Here is a 27,494-nt window from a genome sequence, read left to right as displayed (position 1 = left end):
ATATACCTTCACTAAAATCACAACTAAAAAAAAAAAAAAAAGAAAAGAAAATAGAAAACCATAGTTTAAAAAGTTGAGTTGAAGGGTTTTCCCACAAGTATATAACTTACAAAGTCCTAGCACTGAAGAGGAATATAAACTAAATATGAAAGAATACTTTTTATATAAAACAAAGATTGTAAAAAGGGCATTATTTTCATATCCCTTCTCTTTAGCCAAAAAAAGTGAGCTAATAAATGTAGCATTTATGATCAGAAATGTACTGTGAATAACTGTCTAATTTTTATTATCATGAAAAGAAGATTCCAGCTCACAGTCTCTATTTCTAAGCAATAGCTTGGTTGGGACTGTCTGGTTAATGCAATGGAGGGTGGCTTTGGCAGTGCAACTGGGATTGCTTGATAATGCTAAATCTACCTTGTCAGCTGAATTCCTCTGGCTTTGTGTGTCAGTGTGGTAAAAAATACATGATCGGATTACACTGCTAAGAAAATTCTTTCAACAATACATGTACAGTCAAGTTCGTTGCCTGGATAGCTGAACAGTTGGGTTATAATTTCTTTTTTTCATACAAATGACTCACAAGAAAGCTTTATGGAAATGCAACAGTAACGCTGTAAAGTCCTGTCTTAGAGAAGCATTGCTGTGAAGAACTGTACAGTTGGGTATTCATGTCGTCCTATCCTCTTGGCAGTCATATTCTTGGTTCTTCATATCTGGGGAGATGGCACGGTGAGGAGGCCTGTTGGCTTGATCTTATTAATGCCACCATCTAAAATGCAGATTCTTGGATATTTCATCTTCACAAGATGAGCTGCAAACTGGGGGTGGGAGAGGAAGACAAAAAAGAACAAAATTTATACAGGATATACAAAAATATTTTCTTCTGCTCAGACTATGAGAGAGAAAATGAAAGCTACTGATGCTGTCTTTGTTATATTATTAGGTTTTTTTAAATATAAATTACTCATATTGGAAAACAACTTTAAATTATGCAATCAATAGGTATAGTTAGTTATTTTATATACTGTTTAACTAGGTAATAAATACGCATAGTCAAAAACTCATAGTATAAAGTATATACTTTTGGACACTAAACTCCCTGCCATCCAGGTGCATCAGATTAAGCAAACCTCCAGGGAGTTTCTGAGGCTGTAAATCTCTAGAGGAGGAGATGTTATCTTTCAGAAAGTGGCTGATGGATTCAAATGGTCAATTATGGTTTTCAGCCCCATATACTTAGGACTAGGATGGTTAAACTTCATTTCATATACTTTGGGCATGCTGTCAGGAGGGGCTGTTGTTGTTGTTAGGTGCCATCAAGTAGATAGCAACCCTATGAACAGATCTGAACCCTGTTCCATCCTGTGCCATACTCACACTTCTTGACACACTAGAGCCCCACTGCAACAGTCACCATGTGTCAATCCACCTGGTTCAGGGTCTTCCTATCCTTGGCCAACTCCTCTGCCTGTCCAAGTATTCCAAGTATTATGTCCCTCTCCAAGGAATAACCCCTTCTAGCGCATGCCTGAAGTATGTGCAGCAAAGCATCAACATCTTTGCCTCCGAAGAGCACTCTGGCTGCACTTTTTGACATTATTATTAACTTATTTGTTATTGCATTTCTAGTCACAATGTCCCAGGGAGGATCTATAAACAGGTTTTTTTCTGTTGCTGGAATGAATTTGAAGCACTGATCCAGGTAGACTTCTAGATGACCAGCATATCCGTTCTTTGGGAAAGTTACTAAGGCACACACATCAGATTTAGCTGAAGTCTATGCAGAAACGCTGATTCTTAGGTCTCATTTCTTGTACTTTATGATAAGTGGCCCAGAACCATTTGATGGTCCTCTGATATACCTGACTGCCTTGTGCTCTGGGCCTTTGTGCAGACTGTTCTCTGTTGGCAACATCTCCTTATTCATCTGTGACTCAAGAATGTACATTTTCAAACTAACAAACGTAGAAGATGTTGGTACAGTAACCATTGACAGTAATATGAGAAACAGTATCTTAGGGAAAAAAACCATGAAAGTGTCAGTAATAGATAGACTAGATCATCTGGGATCTTAGCAATCTTCAAATCAACTCATATAAGTGATCTCATTTATAAGACTTTACAGTTTAGAGAGGAAGAAATAGTAGCCTCCACTTTATTTTCCACTGATCTTTGCAGTGTCCCTGAATAGAGATTCAAATGGAGGACAACTTTTCAAATTCCATGTTCTTTAAGAATCATCATATGGGAATCCTTAATAGCAACCAATGTTGAAAAGAAATAGTACTCTTGTATTTTAAAAGCTGTCAGGTGAGCTGGGGTGACAATGTAAGTTAGTTTCCATCATGCTGTCCTCACTTTTTTCTTTTTGAACTCTCGTCCTTAAGAAGTGAGCCTTCAAGTTTTATGTGCTGTGTGTTAGTCAGGTGTTCATTACCCGGAGACTGTCTGTACTTTCAAAACATTGTGGAAGTAAAAAAAAGAGTAGGGAAGGATTTACTGTCCATTTAACTAATCTCTGCCAAACTATGCTGTAGAACTGGAAAGAGTTCCCACTGCTATTGTAAGAAAGGGCATAAGGAGGCTGCTGCTGAGCTGGAGAAGGGTAAAGGTTAAGAAGAAAGAAAGGATTTGGAAGCAATCAAGTCTCCTGCTACACAGGAGATCTAAGAGGAAAAGAAGAAACCCTGGTGCTAAAATGGGTAAAAACATGAAGCTAACCAAAAGTGTGGTTTGAACTCATTAGCCACTCCATGGGAGGCAAGGGGCAATCTGTTTCTGTAAAGGTTTACAGCCTCGGGAGCCTCTAGAGTAGAACTTTAGAGTTATAAAATTCTACTCTGTCCCACAGGGTCACTATGAATTGGCATCAACTCATTGGTAGCAGGTTGTTTGGTTAGCATGTTTATTATGAAGGATGGAGTTTAGAATACTTCTAAATATCACAAACATTGTTAGTTGCCATCAAGTTGAGAATGGTACATAGTGACCCTGTGAACAACAGATTTGAACCTTGGCCTATCCCGTATCGTCCTCATGATCTCTGTCATATTCAAGCCATTGTTCAAGTCAATGTTAAAATCTCCTTTCTTTCACTGATCTTCTCTATAAGAACTAGTTCCTCCTGAAAATATGCCCAAATAAGTGCCCCCAAGAAGCACTCTGGTTGTACTTCCTTCACGCCAGATTTGTTTGTTCTTCTGATAATGCATGGTATTTTCAATATTCTTTCCTAACATCACTATTCAAAGGCAATTTAACAAGGGCTGGCAAGCTCGGTTTTGCTTCTGTTTTTCTTCTTTCATTGTTGACTTATGAAGAGAATAAAAACCTAAGCGTAATAGCTATTGTGAAAGGTATACATGCGATGTGAAGATGGCTGTGGTGGAGTCTGACTTCTGCACACTTCAAAAAGGGAACTTTCCCCATCAATAATATCCACAGCAGCAAATAAATGGCTGCTATATCAGACATGCCACCCCCCATGCTCCTGCCCCTATTTCCACCAATAACTGGGTTAGATACTTATGGTTGACTCACAGACTTTACTCCAAGTTGTGGTACCAAGAGTAGGGTTTATTAGATGTCCTAGTGGCAAGAAGCTGCACTGCAATCCCAAAGGCACACAGTTCAAGGCCACCAGCTGCTCTGTGGGAGACAAATGGGCAATCTCCTCCCAAGTGATTAACTGCCTCTGAAAACCCACTGTAAGGTCAGCTATGGGTTGGTTTCAACTCTATGGTACACAATAACAACGATAACAACAACAGGTTGGAGAGTAGGAGAGGCAAAAAATATCACCCAATGCAAGTCTGGGGCTTACCCTAGAAGTCCCAAGCCAGATTAACAAACAGGATTCTTCCATAAGTAAAAGTCCTATAGTTAAGTTCAGTAGCATAAATCCAAAGAGCCTCTGGATTCCTCAATCACTCAGAAAGGTTTGCCTCAGAGCAGTTATAAGTCAGCTTCTTCTACAATCATCCTGGAAGAACAGTAAAACCTTTAACTGTCGCCTTTATTTCAGGGCCCTCTGGTTGCACCTTGCCATAGTTTCTCCATAGCAAGGCTACATTCTTGCCACCACCATCACCAGGGTTTTGCCTCCAGGGTCTTGTTCTCATCAGGGTTTCACTCCAGTCTTCCTCAAGTCTTTCTGCTAAGTGTGAGAAGCACTCTCTCTCTTTTCCTTGTCCCATAGCTATTGATGATTTGCAAGACCACGTGTCTAAAGTTAAGGCAGCTGGAGCCCAGAGGGAGTTAATGTAATGGGTCGAAAAACCAACTTTAGGCTAACATCACAGCCACAATATCTACACTAATCAGTATTATTTTTTGGCTTAGCTTCTTATGTTAAGGAGGAACATAAAGACTGTGAATGTATTGGATGGCTTTCTATCATGTGAAAGAAGGTCACATCACAAGTGGAGAAGATCTGTGATGGAGAAGGTCTGTACTGAGTTCAAGGGTTCTTCCATTGCTCGTGCTGTATCAGGAGGAGTTTTGGAAGCTTGAATGAATGAACAAAAGGAATTAGACTTTGGAAAATAAGAGCCCAGTGTAGAGACTGGATTTTCAGCACTAGAAGAGGTCTGAGTTTAACCAGAAATCACAAATGTGGACTTACTGAACAACAGACTTAGTGGAACTGTCAGAATATCTTTTTGGATTAGTGGGTGTGAAGTCATTAGATTCATCTGAATGCATTTAGAAAATAGTGATACCTAAACCTACTCTAGACCAATAATTTTCTTGGGATGGAGTTCTAGCATCAGCCATTTTTTAAAAAAGCTCCCCTATCTTATCCACATCCAGATAATTCTAATGTATAATCAGTACTGGGACCCACTGAAGCAGTGATGCCTTTGAATTCTGGTAGAGGAGAAGAGTATTGAACATACCATCGACTGGCAAGAGAACAAATAGGTCTGTCCTGGAGAGGGTGAAACAAGTTTGTTCCTTGGAGGCAAGGATTTTGAAGCTCTGTCTCACATATTTTGGACATGTTACCAGGAGGAATCACTCCTTATACTCCTTAGAGAAGGACATCATACTTGGAAGGGTAGAGGGTCAACACAGAAGAGAAAGACCTTAATGAGATGGATTGACACAGTGATTGTCAGAGACATTGCCAGAGACAGTGAAGTTGGCTCAGCAAAGGGAGAGGTTCAGGGCTACTGTTCACATCACTGGTATCAGTCGTAATGAGCTTGATGGCACACAATAACAACAACTTGTAGGTCAAGTTTGTGTGGTAGTTCAACTTCAGTTCTTACAGTTTTGTATGGAGAGCAAGTCATTTTGTATTGGAAATGCTGAGAGTTCAAACACCTTCCATGTGGAGAGAGTTTTTTTTTAAAAAAATCATCAAACAACCCAATCTCCTTACTATAGAGTCAGAACCAACTCATACTGACTCATACTGCTCCAGCAGATTTTTGTAGGCTGTAAGTCTCATAGAAGGACTCTGTCCAACTTCTTCCTATGGAACTGCTGAAAGATTTGAACCAGTAGAGAGGCATGATCTTTGAGTTGTGAGTGCAACTCACTAGGGACTATGCTACAGAAGCTACCTTGTGGAGAAATAGGGGTTCTTAAAACTATATTATCAGGGTGATTACCCTTGTAGATTGGCAAAATTTGCTAGAATCACTTGAGTCCGCACAGGCAGCCACACTCCTCATGGGGAGTATTTCTGTGTGCTCATGAATTTTTATCATTCCTTGGTTAGTAGGGTCTGGTGCTGGTATTCAATTCTGGGGTCTGGGTAAGCCCTCCTCAAAGTAGCACTGTCTGAATGTGACAGACTTGTGAGTCCACTCTATCTTGTTGTTACTTTTTTTATCTTGCATCCCAGCTTGAACTAAAAGTTTGCATGTCTGTCCACAGAAGGTCAAGCTTTGTTGTAACAAGAGAATGAGTGAGGGAAATGGACTTTTGAGCTGACACTGAGAAATAAAGGTTAACAAAGGCCAAGGAATGAAAAAGCTGAAGATAACTAAGGTTTGAGAGAAGCACAAAATGCCACCAGGCCTCCTAGGACAAATGTTTGGCAAGAATTGACAGCAATAGCAAGAAACTAAGACAATGTTGGGCTTCAGTAAGATTTGAAAGAAGAGGACATAATAGAACTGTTAAAGCAGGACCTAAAGCAATCCTGGCCTTATGAACTTTAAATTCGTACTGCATGAAGTCAGCCTGGATTGGATGGCACTCTGGAGAAGCTGAAAAATAACACTCTTTTTTGTTTGGGTTTTTTTTTTTTCCCTTTCTTCTGTTTTATCATCTCTCCAGTCTCTTCTTTTCCTAGATAGTGCTAAATTTAGGATAAGGAAACTGTACTTTGGATTGGACATGGTGTTGAGTAAGAGACTGGTAATTCTCTTACAATAAACAGCTGCAGTAATGTCATCTTGATTTTATGGATGTGGGACTGATGCTATGTTAGTCTATGCCGCCTCTTGACCCTGTGGAATTCTAAAAATACGGCACACATTTATTATTTCTGGCAGTGTGTGGTTGGGGCTAGGCTGATACTTCATGAAAATTATGCATCTATTTCTGTGAGTTTGGCTACACAATTCACACAAGTATTTGAAACGAAAACTAGAATATAGGGTTGATTTCTCCATCTAGACTACCTTAGATTAAATATGATAGATGTATTGTCTTATCCTGATTAATTAAGAGATTACTGGGTAATTTTAAAAGGTCTTTGAACAGTTGAATTGCCTATCTCAGTGATTGCAATTTCACACAAAGCTGTGAAAAAGATTAGGAAAGAAGCTATTGTTAATTGTGATTGGTTAAGGTGGTTCCAATTAATAACAACCCTCTGTACATTATAAAGACAAAAGAGAACCAAAAAGCCAAAATGGGTATCAGAAGAAACTATGTAGGTTGCATTAGGACATTGAGAAGCCGAAACAAATGGAAGAGATGCTAAAGATACGCTAAAAAAATTAAAGCTTGTAAAAGAACTGAAAAGAAGATTTCAAAGGGCAGCTCTACAAAATAAAGTGAAGTATTAGCACAAAATGTGCAAAGAGCTGGAGTTAGAGAATAAAAAGGGAAGAACTGGCTCAGCATTTCTCCAGCTGACAGAACTGAAAACCAAACTCAAGCTTTGAGTTGCAATACTAAAAGATCATGGACACAATACCGAATGATCAGGAACCATTAAGAGAAGATGGAACGAATGAATATACAGAGTCACTAAAATGAACTGATTGACACTGACAAATTTCAGGAAGGACCAAATGAACAAGTGCCAATGGTAACAAGGGAAGAAGTTAAAGCTGCACTGAAGACAACGGCAAAAAATAAGGCCATGGATAAATGCAATATCCACTGATATTTTTCAACTTACAGACAGAACCTTGAATAAACTCACCAATACATGCCAGGAAATTTGAGGACAGCTGCTAGCTGACTGACTGGAAAAGATCCACATTTGTTCCCATTCTCAAGAAAGGTGACTGAACAAAATGTGGAAATTATCAGACAATATCATAAATACAAAATACAAGCAAAATACAGGTGAGGATCAACCCAAAACGATTCTAACAGTGATAAGGAACTGTCCAGAAGTTCAAACTGGATTTAGAAGAGGCCATGATATCAGGGGTATCATTGCTGATGTCAGGTAGATTCTGGCTGAAAGCAAAGAATATCAGGAGAATGTCTATCTGTGTTTTATTGAATATGCAAAAGCATTTGACTGTGTGGATCACAACAAACTATGGCTAACATTAAGAAGAATGGGAATCCCAGTACACTTAATTGTGCTCATGCAAAACAGACCAAGAAGCTATTGTCCAAATGGAACAAAGAAACACTGTATGGTTTAAAATTGGGAAGGGTGTGCATCAGGGATGCATTCTTTTTCCACATATGGCTTGTTGTGAGTACCGTTTTGTTGGACCTGACTCATAGCTGACCGTCCACTGGATTTTCAAATTGCACAGGAGGAGAGTCCATCCTTCTCCCATGGCGCAGCTTGTAGATTCAAACCACGGACCTTCAGGATTGCAGTGCAGCCTCTTACCACTGGGCCACCAGAGCTCATGTATGGCTTAATGGCAAGAAACTGTGCCACCAGTACATTGTGCCGGTATGTGGTTTAAATCCTCTAGCTGCTTTGTGGGAAAAGATGGACAATCTCATCTCATGTGACTTACTGCCTCTGAAGACATGCTCAAGGACCAAGCCAGTTCTGACTTGATGGCACAAACAACACAGCACAAAACACACATTATGTAAGGTGGGATATTATTTTCATAGTAATAACATATCTGAAACAATGGCTATCTATTCTCATTTCACTAACAGAAGTAAAGCCAAGAAAGTGAACAAATCACCTGACATTAGTACTCACCTGACGTCTCACCACTGGAATTTGTGACAAGAAAGAAGCAGAACAGCTAATTCCAGAGTAGCATATTACATACTGGAAAATTGATAATTATGCATTCAGAAAGTAAGAATGCTTACTAGAACAGTCATTATATGACAGAGTCTTATGGATCTATGTTTACTTTAAGGATAGATAATTACTGTAAATAGTATCTAGATATGGCATTCCCTTCCTAAACAGTATGTCTCCAGAAATTCTATGAACTTTGATAAATGTTGATAGTTGTAGAGAGGCTTCAGGCCTTTTGTTCATAGGGTTGCTTTGAGCTGTGCTCAGCTCGAAGGCAATCAACAACAATAAGAACAATAATTTGATATACATTAACCTTGCCCAGAAGATTTTTAACTATGTTGTTTTTATCATTTTTGGAATCAATCATGAGATTAAGAAATTTGACAGTGTAAAGATACGCTAAAAAAATTAAAGCTTGTATAGATAATGAACTTTATAAAGTTATGTGCTTTTCTGCTTTAGTTTGTGGCAGTCTATAGTTGCTTTATTTCTTCCCATCCTCTTTTTATTAAGAAAAATGTAGGGAAAAGTATATTAAAAACACACAAGATTGGTAAAAACAAAGTTTTACATATCTAGTGTCCAGTGTAAACATCTGTAACTCACTGGGAAACTTCATTTACCCTTCCCACCCATTTCTCTCCCTGTAGCTTTGTTTTTATACAAATCACAAATATTAAAGGATTTACAAAAATAAAACCATAATATTGTTGTCACTGTAAAAGAAAAACAATAATCCAAGATGTGCTCAAAAAGTATTCACCTATCCAATTAGTTAAAAGAATGCCATAGGCAGTCTGTTCATCTGAATCAAGATATAAAGGTTCATAAAGGTTCACTCTCTGTAACCGGTATTATAATTTTTGTTCTCTTTATTGCTTTTTATTTCCTTGAGGAAAGTCTAGTTTCCCTCAAATCCACATCACAATTTTATCTGTGTCACACTCTGAAAATATACTGTCAGCAAGTATACTGTCACATTGCCAAATCCAATTTTAAAAATTCAATTCAAATAGTATTTGGTTATGATCATCTTCTAAGATGATCACACCTTCCTCTTTTCAATATTTTCTTCCATTAACCATTAAGATACCAATATCTCTAGGTTCTTCTTTCGGTGAGTTAAATTGTATCTCCCTGAAAAAGTAGGTCCCCATGAATGTGACCTTATTTGGAAACAGCAACTCTGCAGATGTAATTAGTTTATATAAGGTCATGCTGAAGTAGGACGGGCCCCAATCCAGTATGAATGATGCTCTCATGAAAGGAGAAGAGAATGCACAGAAATACACATAAGGAGAACATCATAAGACAAAGGAGACAGAGATTTGACTTTGGTTGCCACAAGAATAGGCATTTCTGGGCCTATGAGAAGCTGAACAGGTAGAAAGGAGTTGCCCCCAGAATCTTTGCAGATAGCATGGCCTTGATGACACCTTGAATTTTAACTCTTCAGGTTCAAGAAATTGGAGGATATATTTGTTTTCTTAAGCCACCAGAAATGAATACATAAACTGCTCTTATTTCTCATCCTACTAATTACTGCTGCTATCTTGCTGATGGCTCCTTCAAATCTTCCTAATTACTGCTCCATGGTTCAGTCTACTGACTTCCCCTCCTTTAGCTCAATGGCTTTAAGTTCCCTCTATGTAACTGATGACTCTAATATATCTTTAGCCTCTTTTCTGAATTGTAAACATTGTTGCTGCTGTTATGTGCTGTTGAGTCACCTGTGACCCATAATGGTACAGCAGCTCTGAATCCTGCCCTGTCCTGAGTCAGTCTCACTAATTCCAACACATCAACCCCCAGTGCCCAGATTATTCTATCAATCCATCTCATCCAGGGTCTTCCTCTCCTGCGCTGTCCCTCCACCCTTCCAAGTATGATGTCTTTCTCCAAAGACTGATCTCTCCTGGCCATGTGTCAAATGTGAGATGGAACTTCAAAATCCTAGCCTCCAAGAAGAAACTTGGTTTCACCCTAAGATAGACCTATTAGTTCCCTTGGTGGTCCACAGTATGTTCAACACTCTTCTCCAGCACCACAGATCAAGGCATCAATTCTTCTTTTGTCATTCTTAGTCATTATCCAGCTCTCTAATGCATAGCAAGTAATTGTGAAAGATCATAACCTGGATCAGGTGCACCTTAGTCTCTAGACTGATATTGTTGCTTCTCAGTACTCTGGACATGTCCCTGCCAGCAGATTTACCCAATGTAATTTGTCTCTTTATTTCCTGACTGTGGTGTGAAAAGTATTGATTGTGGAGCCAAACAAGTTGTAACTGTTAACAACCTCAAGCTCTTCTCCATCCACCATAGTACTGCCAATTAGTCCAGTGGTAAGAATCTTTGTCTTCTTGATTTTGAGTGTCAATTAATATTGAAGATTATAGTCCTTGACCTTCTGCAGCAAGGGCGTCAGGTCCACATCAGTTTCAGCAATCAAGGTTGTGTAATCTGCATAATGTAGGTTGTTGATGGGTCTTCCTCCAATTTTGATGTCACATTCCTCCTCATAAAGCCCAGCCTCCTGAATGATATGTTCATTATTCATAGTTAAGTTTCATATTATTGTATAACTGAAAGCAACATGGTTTAGGCCAAGCACACTTTAGTTTTTGGTTTTTTAAAATTTTGTTTTTACATTTTATATTGGTTTGTTTACAGAGTTTGTATACATTGTGTTTCACACTACTTTTCATTCACATTGTATTTCATACAATCATTTCCACCAGCAGTCAAGAAATCAAAAGATGAATCGCTCTGGGGAAGGCTGCTGCCAGGGACTTCTCAAAAGTGCTTTAGAGTAGCAATGTCAGTCTGGAGATTAAGGTAGCCTGAACTTTGCAATTACATACTATGTATCAGAAAGCTGGAGAAGGACCAAAGATTACAAAAAAGAACAGATGTCTTTGGGTTGTGATGCTAGAGAAGAGTACTGAATATACCTTGAACTGCCAAGAGAACATACAAGTCTATCTTGGAGTGGGTGAAACTAGGCTGCTCCTTGGAAGCAAGGATTCTGAAGCTCTGTCTCATATAATTTGGGCCTGTGATCAGGAGGAACCAGTCCCTGGAGGACATCATGCTTGGAAAAGTGAAGGGACAAGGCAAGAGAGGAAGAGCTTGGATGAGATGGACTGATACATAACTGAGATGATGGGGGTAGGTGTGTTGGAGACACTGAGACTTGCTAAGGGTAAAGCAGATTTCAGACCTATTGTACACAGGGTCAGTCTTTTCACAGACATGGTCGCTATGAATCACACATTTGATGGCACATAACAACAACAACAACAACAACATATTGAAGATGCATTCTATTGGGAAAGTCAGATGTCAGGGATATCTCCAAAGTGCTGAATAACAAGGATGCCTGTTAGAAAACTAAGGAGCACGTGATTTAAGTCATGGTCTTTTCAATAACTTGCTATGCATCTGGAAGTTGAACAATGAATAAAGAAGACAGAATAACTGATGGCTTTGAGTTGTTGTGTTGCTAGAGAACAGTGTTGAACATCTCAGGGACTGCCAAAAGGATAAACAAGTCTTGGAACAGATAAAACCAATCGTGCTTCTTGAAAGCAAGGATAGTGAAACTTGTTGATATACATTGGGCATGTTATCAGGAGGTACCAGTCCTTAGAAAAAGACATCATGCTTGGGTAGGGGTCAACAAAGGAGGGGAAGGCCCTCAATGAGACAGACTGACACAGTGACTGTAACAGTGGGCTTGAGTGTGTCAGAGATGATGAGGATGGCACAGGGCAGGGCAGGGTTCAGACCCACTGTTCAGAGTTGCTGTGAGTCATAGTTGACTTGAAAGCCCTTAACAATAGTAACAACAACACTTAAGAGCAAGTTTCAGTATCTCCTGTGATAGCGATTTTGATCTTTCTTTCCTCTTTATAATGACCTTTTTGCTTTCTTCATGGTCTTAGGTCATTAGTGTTCTTTACATCAAATGTATTCTTGAGATGATTTTTATATTCAGTTGGGACAGACTCAAGGTCATATTTTGGGTCTTAAAGACATATTTGAATTATCTTCAATTTCCTTGAGTTCATATATGAGTAACGAACAGTTAGACAGCTAGTTCCTGACTGTTTTGACTGCTGATATTGAGCTTTTCTACCATCTCTTTCCACAAAGACAGTTGATTTGATTCTTGTTTATTCCATCAAGTGAGGTCTTTGTGCACAGTGGTCATTCCTTTGGTTTTTATTTCTTAAAAGAAATTATTGTTGTTGTTGTTATGTGCCATCAAGTAGCCTGTAGCTCATAGTGACCCTATGTACAACACCTCTGAACCCTGCTCTGTTCTGTGACAATCTTACTGTCTCTGACACACCTACCCCCATTGCCCCAGTCACTGAATCAATCCATCTCATTGAGGGTCTTCCTCTTTTGTGCTGTCCATCCACTCTCTCAAGCATGACGTCCCTCTCCAAGGACTGGTCCCTCCTTGCAACATGTCCAAAGTATGTCAGACGAAGCTTCAGAATCCTTGCCTCCAAGGAGCAGCCTGGTTTCACCCTCTCTAGAACAAATGTTTGTTTTCCTAGCAGTCCATGGTATATTCAATACTCTTCTCCAACACCACAGCTCAAAGGCATCAATTCTCCTTCTATAATCCTTAGTCATTGTCCAGCTCTCTGATGCAGAGTGATTGCAAAGACCATGAAAAAAATTATATAGTATCTAAAATTTCCTCTTACAATTTTATTTTTGACCAAAAACTAAATATACTCATTTTCCATGAGATCAAAGCAAAGGATTTTAAAAAAAGGGGGGCACATATGTACAACACTTTATGTGATTTTAATTCCTAAATGGGAAAGGTTGCAGAACCAAATTTAATTCCTAAAATGTATGCATGAACTTCAGGTTAATAAGTTTTCTTTTACATTAACTTCTTGAATTTTTATATGCAAATGACCTTTTGTTTGTGATAATGGCAAGGAGGATGTCTGTCCTAAGAGAGTTAACAAACAGTATTTAACAACTGCTTATTCTTTCAAACAAGTCCTCTCAGAAATGGCTATGTAGAAAATTTCTGAAAAGCTAACAACAACAATAATAATAATAATAGGAAGAAACTACTATAAAAGATGATAGAAAAAAATTGTTCAAAAGAGTTCTTAATCTAAAAAAAACCCCAATAACCAACCCCAAAACCCCATAAAAATGTTTACTGTCATACTAGAGGATAATCTTCTTTAGATAAAATTCCATTATCTAATACCATCATGTATCAGGAACCATAATGAGCCCTATGGTACATTTTCCTTTAGTCTGTGATATTTGAGGCTCGAATCTCAGTAATAAGCATTTATCAACCTCTGTTTACACTAGACAACTGAGAACAGTTAAACCTATCCAGTGTCCCAGCCACTGGTCATATTGCATAAAGTGTACTATGTGCTGGAAAGAAAGTATATAATAAAAGCTTAGTATCAAAACACAGGGCTGCCTGCCATGCATATCAGCCAAGTTCCAAACTCTGTGGGTCAAGTAGGAGGGCAACTATGGTTGGTTTCTGAATCAGCCACACGCATTCCTGTGGTAAGGAGTAATTAAATGGTGGGCTGTGGAGGGCAGGGTGGGTGTGTAGAATAACACCCATTGACAAGACAACTTTCATCTTTGGCAAGGTCATTAATATAGGTGCCAGAGATCACAGGATTCAGATGATGACTTGGCAGTTACTCCTGGAAATTTGGAATGAGCTCTCACTTTCTCTTTTAAGTGCTTGTATCTTACCATAGTAAACATGTAGTAAAATTGTTGAAAGAGAAAACCAATGTAGGCATTTTAAAGTCTCCTTACCACATTCAACAACTACAGAGTTGGGTCTTCCCCCCCCCCCTTCCTCCCTCATAGTATATGTGATTTTCTTTCATTTCTTGCTTACTTTTGTTAATAGCAATTAAAAAGAGAAGAGAAATTTACTTATTCACAAATTGTGCAAAGCACACTCTTCTGGGCACCATCCTTCATATTATTTCCACTTGCCAGTGCTTGTGGTCATTTGTCCCCTCCTTAACCCCTTTGAAACTAGAAGGAGGACATGAAACAATACATTAAATTCAAAGCTCATATCAGGATGATTGAAACTCTGTAGCTTTCCCTCCCCTAGAAGCACAAGACAGAATGGTACAAGAGGGACTCTTAATGATCAGAGAACACTCCACAGCAGCAGAGGGTCTACCACAGTGACTGGCCAACAGAGAATGTTATCAATTAAGGCAAGACTGTGCTGAGGGGGAAAAAATACTTAAAATCTTAGCATTTAACTCATTACTGAAAAAACACTGTTGTGATTTTCCATGACATCAATCGGTCCATGAAACTCCTTTACGCTCTCTTGTTCCTGTGCTTTCCAGAAAGTTATTTCCTAGTTCCCCTCCTTCTGCTATGGTTCTCAGAGAAGTTTTTAATCCAAAACTAGGTTGTATTCTTTGGCTAAAGAGTTGGTACATTCCTCTTGATCACTTCTGAGCTGTTCATATTTATTTACTCCAAACCACTCCACAACACACAGACTCTGGAGTGCTTGACCTTGTCTGCTCTCATGGGTCTGAGATCCAGATCATCTGAAGTGCAGCCCAGCCTATGGTTCCTGAGGTTACAGTGAGTTGCCTCATTCTCAGGAAGAAGGAGCTACCTATTCTGGTGCTAATTAGACGGTGATCAGCAAGTCACAGCCCACGAAAGAAATCCAGGACACTGCCTGTTGAAGTCCATTACAGCCCAAGAGCTAAAAATTCTTCTAACACTTTTAATGATCAAAAATACAAACACCAAAATTGTAAAACATGGCATGTGAAAATGATGAAAGTTTTCCTTTTAGAGTTCATACATAAAATTTCCGTGTTACTGGAGTACAACCACACTTGTTTTTGTGTCATCTACAGCTCTGCTTTTCTACTATGCTGGGAGAGCTGAAAATTGCAAGAGACTGTATGGACTGCACGCATAAATATTTATTACCTGGTCCTCTGGCTCGTGCTCTGTATTTTTGTGTGCTCGAAGGAGTTTATAAGGGAAGGAATTTATAGAGGTCACTATACAGATTGCCATTGTTTATGAGAAATGTAGAAGAAAATGCGGAGGTGATTAACAGGCATCTTTAATGATACTCTGCAAAATATACACTTATACCTCAAAAAAACTCAAACTCATTGCAATCATGTTGGATAAGTAGGTTGTAATTCCAACACTCACAAGGTCACTGTGATTTGAATTTAAGGGGTTGGGGAAGCTCATTTCTTTGCTTTTAAAAAAGAAAATGCCATTTATCCTTGTATAAAATTTCACAACTCTATAAACTGTAGTATGAAAATGAGATGAAAATCCATAATAGAGTAAAATAAGTAATAGAATAGAAAGGATCATTTTCTAAGTATGTCTACAACCATCTTCTTTATTAACCTAAAATTGTTGATCATGCTTTGGACATTAAAAAAAAAAAGAAAATGCTTTATATGATAATTTAAGGCCTGGATAGACAGAACGTTCCAATGGAAAAAGTTGTCAAGCATAGAGCTAGAGAAAGACATGGTATTCTTTGGGACAATGTTTTGAGTGTGGAGAGATAAGTGAGGGGTTTCTGCTGTGCCTGTTATTACTGAGATGTGACTGAGTACCTCATTGAAAAAGTAAGCTGGCTGTGGGGAACACAGTGTGGGTGTGCAGAGGAGACAGACTGCAGGACTGTGCTACAGGAGGTCAACGCACAATCTCTTTGAAGCAAGTGTGTCATAAGCACACAGCACTGTCTGGTGAGAGCAACTGAGCCAGTCTGTGCTTCCTGAGACTCCTTTCTGCTTTTCTCCTCTTTGGTATCTTCTCTGGAAAAGGCATCATCATGAGTTTATCTTCTTTTCTAAACTCTTTTAATAAAAAGTCTTTGTTATAAAACATTTTAACAACATTTTAAAAAGTTCAATTAAATACAGATATTATAGCTAATGTTAGATGAATCTTGGCTGAAAGCAGAGAGTACCAGAGGAATATCTGTCAGTGTTTCATTGACTGCAAATACATTTGACTGTGTGGATCACAACAAACTGTGGATGACTCTGAGAAGAATGGGAATCCCAGAAAATTTGATTGTGCTTATGCGAAATCTATACTTGGACCAGGTGGCAGTCATCAGAACAGAGCAAGGAAACATTGTATGGTTCAAAATTAGGAAGGGTGTATGCCAAGGATGTGTCCTATCTCCATACCTTTTAAATTTATATGTGGAACAGATTATCCGGGAGGCTGGGCTCTATGAGGAAAAATGTAGCATCAGAATTGGAGGTAGACTCATCAACAATCTGTGTTCTGAGGATGACACAACCCTGCTTGCGGAAACTGAAGAGGACCTAAAGCACTTGCTGCAGAAGTCAAGAACTGCAGCGTTCAATATGTATTAAATTTCAACATAAAAAAAAAAGATTCTTACAACTAGGCCGCCTGGCAGTATCATGATAGATGGTGAAGAGATTGAGATTGTTAACAGCTTTAGTTTGCTTGGCTCAACAATCAACATTCTTGGTACCAGCAGCCAGGACATAAAAAGATAAATTGCATTGGGCAAGTCTGCTGTCAGAGACTTTTCCAAAGTACTGAAGTACAACTATGCCAGTTTGGAAACTAAGGTGCACCTGATACAGGCCATGATCTTTGCAATTACTTGGAAAGTTGGAAAATGACTAGGTATGCTAGAAGGAGAATTGATGCCTTTGAGCTGTGATGCTGGAGAAGAGTGTTGAATATACCAGGGACTGCTAGGAGAACAAACAATTTCAAGCTAGAGAAGTTGAGACCAGGCTGCTCTTTGGAGGCAAGGATTGTGAAGCTTCACCTGACATTCTTTGGACATGTTGGAAGGAGGGACCAGTCCTTGGACAGGGACATCATGCTTGGGAGGGTGGAGGGACACTGCAAGAGAGGAAGACCATCGATGATATGGATTGATTCAGTGACTGTGGTAATGGGGGTAGGTGTGTCAGAGGAAATAAGATTGGCACAGGATAGACTATGTTTTATGGCTGTTGTACATAGGGTTGCTATGAGTCATAAATGACTCGAAGGCACATAACAACAACAAGAACAACAACAACAGGTATTGAGTGTGAACTCTGAACTAAGTGTACTGACCACATTCTCCCTATTACCTGTCACTGATAAAGTATCTCCTAGTGTTTGGAAGTCAGAACTTAAATGCATTTATGAAAGTAAAAGATAGTGGGCCCCATATAGTAAGAATATGAGAAATAAAAATTCTGCTCTCGTGTTAGAATAGCTCTGGGTTCCAAGGCATTTCCTGAGTTTAATTTATCTTCTAATCATGCAGGTTGGTGATGATGACCCCCAAAACCATCTGCATCTCATGGGTCTTCCTATTACTATCTTACTGGTTACTCGGTCTGCCTGTAGAATACCAGACCAAAGTGGTCCACCTGCAGAGCATGTGAGAGTTTGCCCACTAGGTGTGTCAGGAACATGTGTTTCAACTGTCTATAAATAATTTTGCACACTGGATTCTTAAGGCTGAACCTTCCTGAAGCAAGGATGATGGAATGTCCTCAAGAGTGACCATAAGTACTTCAACTCATGGACAATGGGTGGTTTATAAGAACCGTTTTCTCAAGAGATCTCAATTGTGTGTTCACAGAGAATCTTTGGTAATACTGTCAGCAAGGCCAACAGATTGTTCCTAAACTCTGAGGAGCCAACAAACACCAGGGCTTTTTTTAACCACAATGTTTTCGTCTAAGAAGTAATTTTTTTTCTAAAATAGAAATTTAATATTCTGTATGTTTCCAAAGACAACTTGACATTTAAAGAAATATAAAGAACAGAATAACAAATTAAACTTTAAGAACAACATGGGTAGTTTTTTGAAGCAGTTTTAATAATTTTTTTCCATTATTGAAAAAAAGAATGAAAGAAATTTTGAAAAAGATTACCACCATTCAGAATCCACTTAATGGTAGGATTTGGGGATTTTGCTTTTCATGATACTTGGAGGTTTTGTTTTCCTTGCTCTTTTTTTCTCTTTGCCCTTCTTCCTGAAAGAATTTCCTCATTGAACAATGTTCGTAGTCTTCTGATTTCCCTTTCCTTCTCTGACATGTATTTGATGAGACCTGAGGCTGCAAAGATAAAACTCCCAAGTTCTTAACCACAGTCCTGGGGTTTAAATCTAGTACCAACATAACTATTTTTATCACATGAAGCTGTTACTCAGGAACTTGCAGTTCCTCAGAATCAGTAAGAATGAGTATGCAGTGCACGTCCTCTGGAAGCTACTGGTAACCTTCATGGTGATGGACATGGTGTTTCCCATATTACCACCGCACAGTGGTGGGGTCTCCTAGACAGTCAGTGTTTGGATAAAGGCTAAAGGCTCCTTATTTTTGCTTCTGAAGCACTGGCCCACCACCATCCAGCCAAATAGCACTATAAGAATGAAGTTACAGTTGACCTCTCCACTTCATAAGACAACAGCTCCATCTGGTTGTGCACACTGTTTCTGTCACAATGGGCCTCCAGAGATATAATCTGATGATTCTGCACCTACTCCACTTCTCCTAGAGCTTTCTCCTGGAGCTGTATGTCCAATGACGCCACGGGAATATTTAATTTACCATCACACTTCTGAAGGATTCCCTTTGTGGTAGTGTCTAATGAGCTAGGGGTTGCTGGTACTGCAGTCTTTGTCTAGTCTGTGAGAAATGGCAATATTGCCTTTCAACCTCTGTACCACTCTCATATGTGATATGAAGCAGTGGAACCGAGCACCGGTAGGCATCTTCACAATTGGTTCTACAGGATATCCACATATCCTACAGGATATCTCCATGCTCCTCTTATTCAGCATGATGTAGCAATAGCTCCTAAGTTGGCATTCAGGGCCAATATGATCCCAGATGTTCCCAGATGTTGACTTGATGATAATATCCTTGGATTCCAGATGGCACCCCCAGTATTCTGGCTCACAGGTCATCGCTGGTAATGGTACATTCATCTACATGCTCATTTGGTTCTTCTCATATCCACCCACATTGAAGAACTTATATTTGGCTCAAATTGCACTTCAAACAAAGTTCTTTCCAATCTTGTTGATTCTTACCATAGGGGTTTTTATAATTTTCTTCAGAATATCTGGAAAGTAAGTTATTTTACAGATATCCTGAAGAAAATTACTGGGAGAGTTTGACAAGACAGCATGGTGATGCAGGGTGTTGGTGAGTAACAGGCTTATTTATAGTCTGTGATGCCCACATTCAAGCAGCCCTGAGTCAGATCCATTGGGGGTTCCTTTGTTTTCCTGTCCCCAGAGAGTTCCACCAGTATCATTCCCCTAGTGTTCATCTGACAGATAAATGTGTCTAGCAGACTCCTTCCTGCTCTGCCTAAGTATCAAAAAGACTTTGGGACATGGATAGAAAATGTGAAGATGAAGAATGGCCTTTCTTGTCTGAGTATGGTATGGTGTTATGGTGTCCTCAACAAAGGAGAGATGATGACCTTGGGGGCCGAGGCCAAGTCTTCCACTGATTTTCACATCACAAAATATTCTAAAAGCTATATGAATCGAACTCTAGTACTTTATGGATCTTTCAAAGTAAATTAACATCCATTACTTAACTTCAAATGCAAAGAAGAGTTTGCAAGGGTACTTTTAGGGCTTACATGATGTCAAGAGTTTAAATTACATTAATATATAACATGTTTATTTATTATCTGGTATAAAACTACAAACTAAAACATTTATTCAAAATAAAGGCAAAGTGCATAGCAAAGGAGAGGGGAGGAAGAAAATCATGCAATGATGAATGAATCATTTTGTCTTTTTTTAAAAAGTGAACTGGTTGAATAGGGAGGAAAATGTGCAACAATGAATGAAAGAAAATTCATCTTTTCTGTAAACTTTAATTAAAATTACAATGAGAAACAAAAAAAAGTTGCTAAAAGAAAGCAATAAAAATATTTAAGACAAAAAAACCCCAACAAAACAAAACCCAAAACAAAAAAGCCAAACTAATAAAGGCAAAGAAGAAGTCTAGAAGAAAGCTAAGTTTAACCACAGCCAGAGTTTATAGGTTTAACAAGATCAAGAAAGAATTCCTAGCATATTTAGAAATGATAAAGATTTACTTTCCATTCTTGATTTAAATGCTTAAGGTCCTGAAGAATTTTCTGACAGGTAAAAGATTTAAAACATAGTGGTTAAAAAGTATCATATTAATCTGAAGCTACTGTGTCTGGAACTGGAGAAGTTAACACAAATGCTAAAATGGTTCAATGTGTAGGAGGTATCTTGTCACCTTTGAGCACATATTATAGTAGGTTAATCTCAGGTACCTGAGAAAAAAAGACCAGAATAAAAGTAGGAGCAAAGAGAGAAGGGAGAAAGAGGGCTAAAAAGCATAGAGGGGATAGGTAAAAGGTAAAGTACACCTGTGATTACTGTAGTATTAAAAAACTTGGCTCAGACTGGTTGCATGAGAAGTTAGGAAGCTTCACATTACCATAGTACAAATTAACTTCCAATCCAGCACACAAACACTTAATAACCCTGACTTCCAGGGGAATGCATATGAACACAACTGGATTATTAATTTTTTTTAAATAATGTAATGATATGCTTTGTTTATATTAATTTTATGGTTTTAACTTGAAAAAAAATTTCTTTTTAAAATTTTATTCTTACATGTAGGAAGCATTAACTACCCAAACTGCTTAGAAAGTAAGTGGTGGTGGTGGTAAGAGCTGCTGAGTTGAAAGGACTCATAGTGACCCTATGAACAAAAGATCTGAACCCCGTCTTATCTTGAGCCATCCTCACACTTCCTGGCACATTAAAGCCCACTGCAGCAGTCACTGTGTGAATCTACTTGGTCAAGGGTCTTCCTCTTCTTGGCTGACCCTCTACCTTTCCAAGCATCATGTCCTTCTCCAAGGAATAGTCCTTCCTAGAAACATGTCCAAAGTACGAGGGGCAAAACCTCATCATTTTTGCCTCCAAAGAGCACTTGGGCTGCACCATCTCCTAGACATATACGTTTGTTCTCTTGGCCGTCCATGGGATGATCAGTGCTCTTCTCCAACACCACAGTTCAAAGGTGTCAATTCTTTTTCTGTTATCTTATTCACTGTCCACTAGCACAGCTAGTAATTGGAAAGACTATGGCCTGAATCAGACACATCTTAGTCCTCAAATTGACATCACTACTCATCAATAATTTCGAAAGGTCCCTAACTACAGATTTTTCCCATTGCAATGTGTCTCCTGACTGCTTGTACTAAGGGTGTTAATTGTGGATCCAAGCAAGATGAAGCTGTTGACAGTTTCAATCTCCTCTCCATCCATCTTGGAAGGAGGAGTGGCATCCACTTCCATAATAGCTTGCCTCCAGAAACCCTATGAACCTGGAGAGAGGATGAAAGGCACCTAAGCGTCGAGGACTCTCCTTTATAGGGTCGCTATGAGTCGCCTGCGACTCGACGGCACTCAACAACAACAACGCCATCCATCCTGAACGTAAGTACTTCTACTAAAATCTGTTTGTTAGGAAGTGTGAGGATGGCACAGGATGGGGTTCAAAGGGTCACTATGAGCCATATTAGACTCGGTGGCACCTAACAGCAACAACAACAATAAAAATAAAAGTTCATATTCAGGTTTCTGAATAAGATATTTTCTCTTTCTAATATTTATGAATCAGTGTATATATGTAAATGTATTTCTACACATACACATACACATACATGCTATATAAAAATGTTAAAAAGAGGGAGCTCTGGTGGCGTAGTGGCAAGAAGTTGCACTGCAATCATAGAGGTACACGGTTCAAATTCACCAGATGCTCTGCTGGAGAAGGAGGGGCAACCTTCTCCTGTACCAGTCATATTTGATTTGACGGTACACACACACAAAAATAATAAAAAATTTAAAAAAATGTTAAAAAGCCAAGATGTAATTTTGTAGTCTAGTGGTAAGGGCTGTGCTGCAATCTCTAGGACACACAGTTTTAATCCACCAGGTGCCCTATGGGAGAATGATGGGCAATCTCTTCCTGTGAGATTAAAGTGCCTCTGAAAATATGCTGGATGGTCAGCTATAGGTTGGTTCTGTCTTGATGCTACACAACAACAGCAACAAAGTGTTACAGCAAGTTAACCCAAGCAATAGTATTTTTCACCTCAAATGCATGAGAAAGCCTGAAAAATCTACAATGAGATCAGGTAGGTAGGTATCTGCTGAGCTGCCAATTGAAAGGCCTTTGGTTTGACTGTATAGCTGCTCCGTGGGAGAAGGATGTTGTAATTTGTCCCAAAAAAGATTCAGTTCTGGGAGCCTGATGAAGGGTTGCTATAAGCGGAAATGGATTTAAAGGCAGTAATTTTGGGTTTTTGCTAAGTCAGAACAAGATAGAACAGAGCTGCTCCACAGGGTTCCAGTGCAGAAAATCCATACAGAAACCAAATGGCAAATTTGTTTTCCCAGAGAGCAGCTGCTAGTTGCCAACTGCTGATCTTCTGGTCAGCGGCTAAAGCTCTTTAACCACTGTGTCACCAGGGATCCGTAAAATTCAGAGGGAAAAGACTTTTTTAAAGTTAGAATGTTAGTGACTACCAGAACGACATACAGTTTACAATCCTGTCTTCCTCCCACTCGCACCCTCACCAGGGGGACACAGTAAAGGTAGAATGAAGCTGTCATTGCCTTCCGGTTCATGCTGGTGATAGGTGTTCTGGTCTGTGATTTACCAGGTATCTTGACAGTTTCACTCAACAATATACTTTTCCACAGAAAAAAAAAATAACTAAATGACATTAAAATATTATTATACTAAATTATTGTCTTTGATAAACACTGTAACATAATTCTAGGAAAGGAGAAATGGCACCAACATGCATTTTGCTGAGTTGAGGTTCATGAGATTGACTTGGGCTGCAAGTAGTGTAGGTACTGGTTGCTGTGTGTATTAAAACAAACTACAATTTTAGTCTAGACAGCATTTGATTAATGTTAAAAATTAAGATGCTCAAGAATATATAATTTTTTTTTCTGAGCAATGTGATAAAGAGATAACAATGTACCTTCCTGTGGGTCCTTTTAATGTATAATATATGTAAAAGAGTCATAGTTGACTTGCTGGCATACAACAACATCAATATAGGTAATAGGGAACTGCTGGGTGGTACAAATTGTTAACACTCTTAGTTGTTAACTGAAAGGTTAGCAGTTTGAGTCCATGCAGAGGCATCTCAGAAAAAAAGACCTGTGTATAATTCTGAAAAATGAGCCTCTGAAAATCCTATGAGCACAGCTCTTCTCTGGAACACATGGGCCACCATGATTTGGCATTGACTTGAAGGCAAGTTTTTCCTCCCATGTTTAAGAATGGATGGTAGGCTTTCTTTTTATTCTGCTGGAGAAAGTTTTATACACACAGGGATTTGGTTTTAAGAAAGCCCCTTTCGTTGATCTTCTTTTCTCCAGATTGTCCATTTTTGGCTAGGTTTGCAAGCCTATTCATGCTATAGCCAGAGCTTCAGATTTTATTCCCATTTTCTCTTTTACAATCTTTATGGTTTTGGATTTTACCCCTAGGTCTTTAATCCTCTTTGAGTTGGGGTTTTGTTTGTTGGTTTGGTTTTCTTTTTTTTTTTGTATAGTGTGAGTTGTAGATCTTGTTTCAGTTTTCTGTAGGCAGATGCCTAGTTTGCCAGTACCATTTGTTAAAGAGATTGTCATTTCTCCATTTAATGGGTTTATTACTCTGTCAAATATCAATTGGGTTGATTTCTTTATTTGAGAATACATTCCATTGATCTATATGTCAGTCACTGTACCAGTACCATAATATTTTGATTGTTGTTGTGGTTTACTGTAGAGTTGGAACCAACCCATAGCAGACCCTCTGGCTGATTTTCAGAGGCTGTTATTTGCATGGGAAGAGGGAGATTGCATTCTTCTGCAGAGCAGCTGATAGACTCAAACTATGTGCCTTTGGGACTGCAACACAGCTTCTTGTAAAGTTTACAGATTATGACTGGGTCTCCACAAGAATAAGACTGATAGCTCAATCACAAAATGAGCAAAAGACATGAAAAAACTCTTCACAAAAGAGGATAGGACATACTGATGGCCAAGAAACAAGCAAAGAAATGTCCAAAATCACTAGCAATCGGATGCAATTCAAAACAATGAAATATCACCTTATTTCAGCAGCAGTAGTAAAGTTTAACAAAATAGTTGTTAGGCTCAGACCAAAATTAAGGGGAGAATAAAGAATTCAAAGAATAGGACATGTCAACAAAGGGAGTGAATGGCCTTGCCCACCTGGCTGAACCACAAGGGAACGTCCCTCCCTTCCCTCCCTGAAGACCCTGCTATAAAAACCTGCCCCAACCCACCTTGGGTGCAGCTTCCCTAGTCTCTCTCTCCAGACCAGGGAATCTTGCCCAGGAGGCCCCTTAAAATAGCTGCCTTTAAGCTTTCTTTCTTTCTCTCTGGTTCCTCTCAGTTTGTAATCTAATGATAGCAAACAATAAATGTTGGAGAGGCTCTAGCGGGATTGTAATTTTGTACAACTATGGAAGGCAGTTTGATGCTTCCTCAAAAAGCTGAATATAGAAATCCCATCTTGTTGTTATGTGCTGTTGAATTGGCTTTGACTTATCGTGACCTCAAGAACAATAGTTCTGAACCCTGCCCTCTCATGATGCAATCTCCATCTCTGACATACCTACCCCAATACCATAATCACTGTGTTAATCCATCTTCATCAGGCACTTCCTCTCCTGTGCCAACCTTCTAAACTTGAAGCATGTCCTTCTCCAAGGACTGGTCCCTCTTGGTGACATACCCAAAGTATGTGACATGGAGCTTCACAATCCTTGCCTCCAAGGAGTAGCCAGGTTTATCCTCCCCAGGACAGATCTGTTTGCTCTCTTGGCAGCCCATGGTATGTTCAATACTCTTTTTTGGGACCACAACTCAAAGGCATAAATTTTTCTCCTGTTATCCTTAGTCATTGCCCATCTTTCAGATTCATAGCAAGCAACTGAGAAAACCATGACCTGGATCAGGGTATACCTTAGTCTCTAGACTGGTATTCTTGGATCTTTAGTATTCAGGAGAGATCCTGGACAGCAGACTTTCCTAAAGCAACTTATCTTTTGATTTCATGACTGCTGGTGTCAAGACTTTTGATTGTGGATCTGAGCAAGATGAAACTACTACCAACCTCAATCTTTTCTCCATGATTCTCTATCATGATACTACCAATTGCTCGGTGGTGAGATTTTTTGCTTTCTTGATATAGAGATGCAATCCATATTAAAGGCTGTGACCTCTGACCTTCTGCAGCAAATGTTTTAAGTCCTCCTCAGTTTTAGTGTACAGGGCTGGGTTATGTGCATACAGTCAGTTATTGATGAGTTTTCCTCCAATGATGCCACATTACTCTTCATGAAGTTCAACCTCCCAAATGATCTGTCCTGCATATAGACTGAAAAGGTATGGAGAAAGGACACATCCCTGCATCTTTCCTCTCTTGATTTTGACCTGTGCAGCATTTCCTTGCTCTGTTTGGACAATAGCTTCTTGATCTGAGTATAGATTTCACATGAGCACAATCATGTGTTCTGGGATTCTCATTCTTCTTAATGCTAGCCACATTTTGCGGTGATTCACACAGTTAAATGTCTTTGCATAGTCAATAAAACACAAATAGACATCCTTCTGGTACTCACCGCTTTCAGCCAAGATTCATGTCACTGGTATCCCTAGTATCTCAACCTCTTCTAAACTCAGCTTGTTATTTCTGGCAGTTCTCTATCCATTTATTGTTCTAGTAATTTTTGGATAATCCTCAGCAAGATTTTGCTGGCATGTGATATTAGTTTATAATTTCCACACTCTGTTGGACCACCTTTTTTGGGGGGGGGAGTGGGAATAAATCTCACATGATCCAGCTATTCCACTGATAGGAATATATCCCAAGGAAATCAGAAAAAAGAATGGATGAATATTTGTAATCGTAAGCTCATAAAAGTGTTATTTACAAAAGCTAGAAAATGAAAAGAGACCAATTTCCCATCAGTAAACAAATGGATTGAGAAATTGTTTACACAATGGAATACTGTCCAGCAATATGAAACAACATAGTAAAATACAGTATAACTTGGGAGAGACTAGAGAGCATTTTGCTAAGCGTATGATTTCAGTCATAGAAGGGCAAATATTGCAAAAGGCCACTATTGTGAAAATAAAATGAGTGAGCAGGACATGTATAAATGTTTAAAAGATGAAGGAGAGAAGTGGGGCAGAAAAAGGGAAAGGGGGAAAATAACTAGTAGAGCAGAGCTTAGTGGAGGGAGGTGAAGTAACGGGAAAGATTCAACAGGGACTTGAAAAAATGGGGAGAAATAGGCACAAGCAACAGTAATTATACAATAGATAAAGTATATGAATGATTCTATAAAACACAAGATATAGGTATATATTTTTACATATATAAAAATACTAAAAAACAAAAAAAATACATATATGAATGATTATATGCAAACCAATAAATACTTTTTAAAAAAGAATGAAACAAAAATATATTGTAAAAAATAGCAAGATTTTCAAGTTTGTTTATAAACAGCTTTTTAGGAACAGCTTTGGGGACAGAAATAAAATTATATATGCTGCATCTAAAAAAAATAAACAAAAAGAATGGCTAGTAGACTATCTCAGTGGAGTGATGGAGCAAAGACCAAAATGGATGTCAGAAGAGACTCTGAAAATTGCACTGGAGCGCAGAAAAGCCAAAGCACAAGGAAGAATTCAAGATACTAAAGAGTTGAATAGAAGATTTTAAAAGGCAGCACAGGATGACAAATCAAAATATTGCAATGAAATGTGCAAGGAGTTGTAGTCAGAAAATCAAAAGGGCCGAACTCGCTCAGCATATCTTAAGCTCAAGGAACTGAAGAACAAATTCAAACCTCGAGTTGCCATAATCAAGGATGCTTTCGGCAGAATGTTAAATGATCCAGGA

General features: G+C 38.8%; 1 protein-coding gene across 3 annotated transcripts in view; it reads right to left on the bottom strand.

Annotated features, from left to right (window-relative positions):
• Positions 1 to 222: 222 nt before the first annotated feature.
• TBCK (TBC1 domain containing kinase) overlaps positions 223 to 27,494 on the bottom strand; it is a 258,846-nt gene continuing 231,574 nt past the window's right edge. For 2 of the 3 annotated variants that reach the window (XM_006881109.1, XM_006881111.1), the window contains one exon: positions 223 to 821. In XM_006881109.1, the coding sequence (XP_006881171.1) occupies positions 711 to 821 (111 nt within the window). In that variant the 3' untranslated portion in view covers positions 223 to 710. The remainder of the gene's footprint in view (positions 822 to 27,494) is intronic. The other variant, XM_006881110.1, reaches the window with a different exon arrangement.

This window comes from Elephantulus edwardii, unplaced genomic scaffold (genome assembly GCF_000299155.1).
Source record: "Elephantulus edwardii isolate Elephantulus edwardi_28Jun2011 unplaced genomic scaffold, EleEdw1.0 scaffold00012, whole genome shotgun sequence".
Taxonomy (NCBI): domain Eukaryota; kingdom Metazoa; phylum Chordata; class Mammalia; order Macroscelidea; family Macroscelididae; genus Elephantulus; species Elephantulus edwardii.
This window is presented reverse-complemented; position numbering and strand designations above follow the sequence as displayed.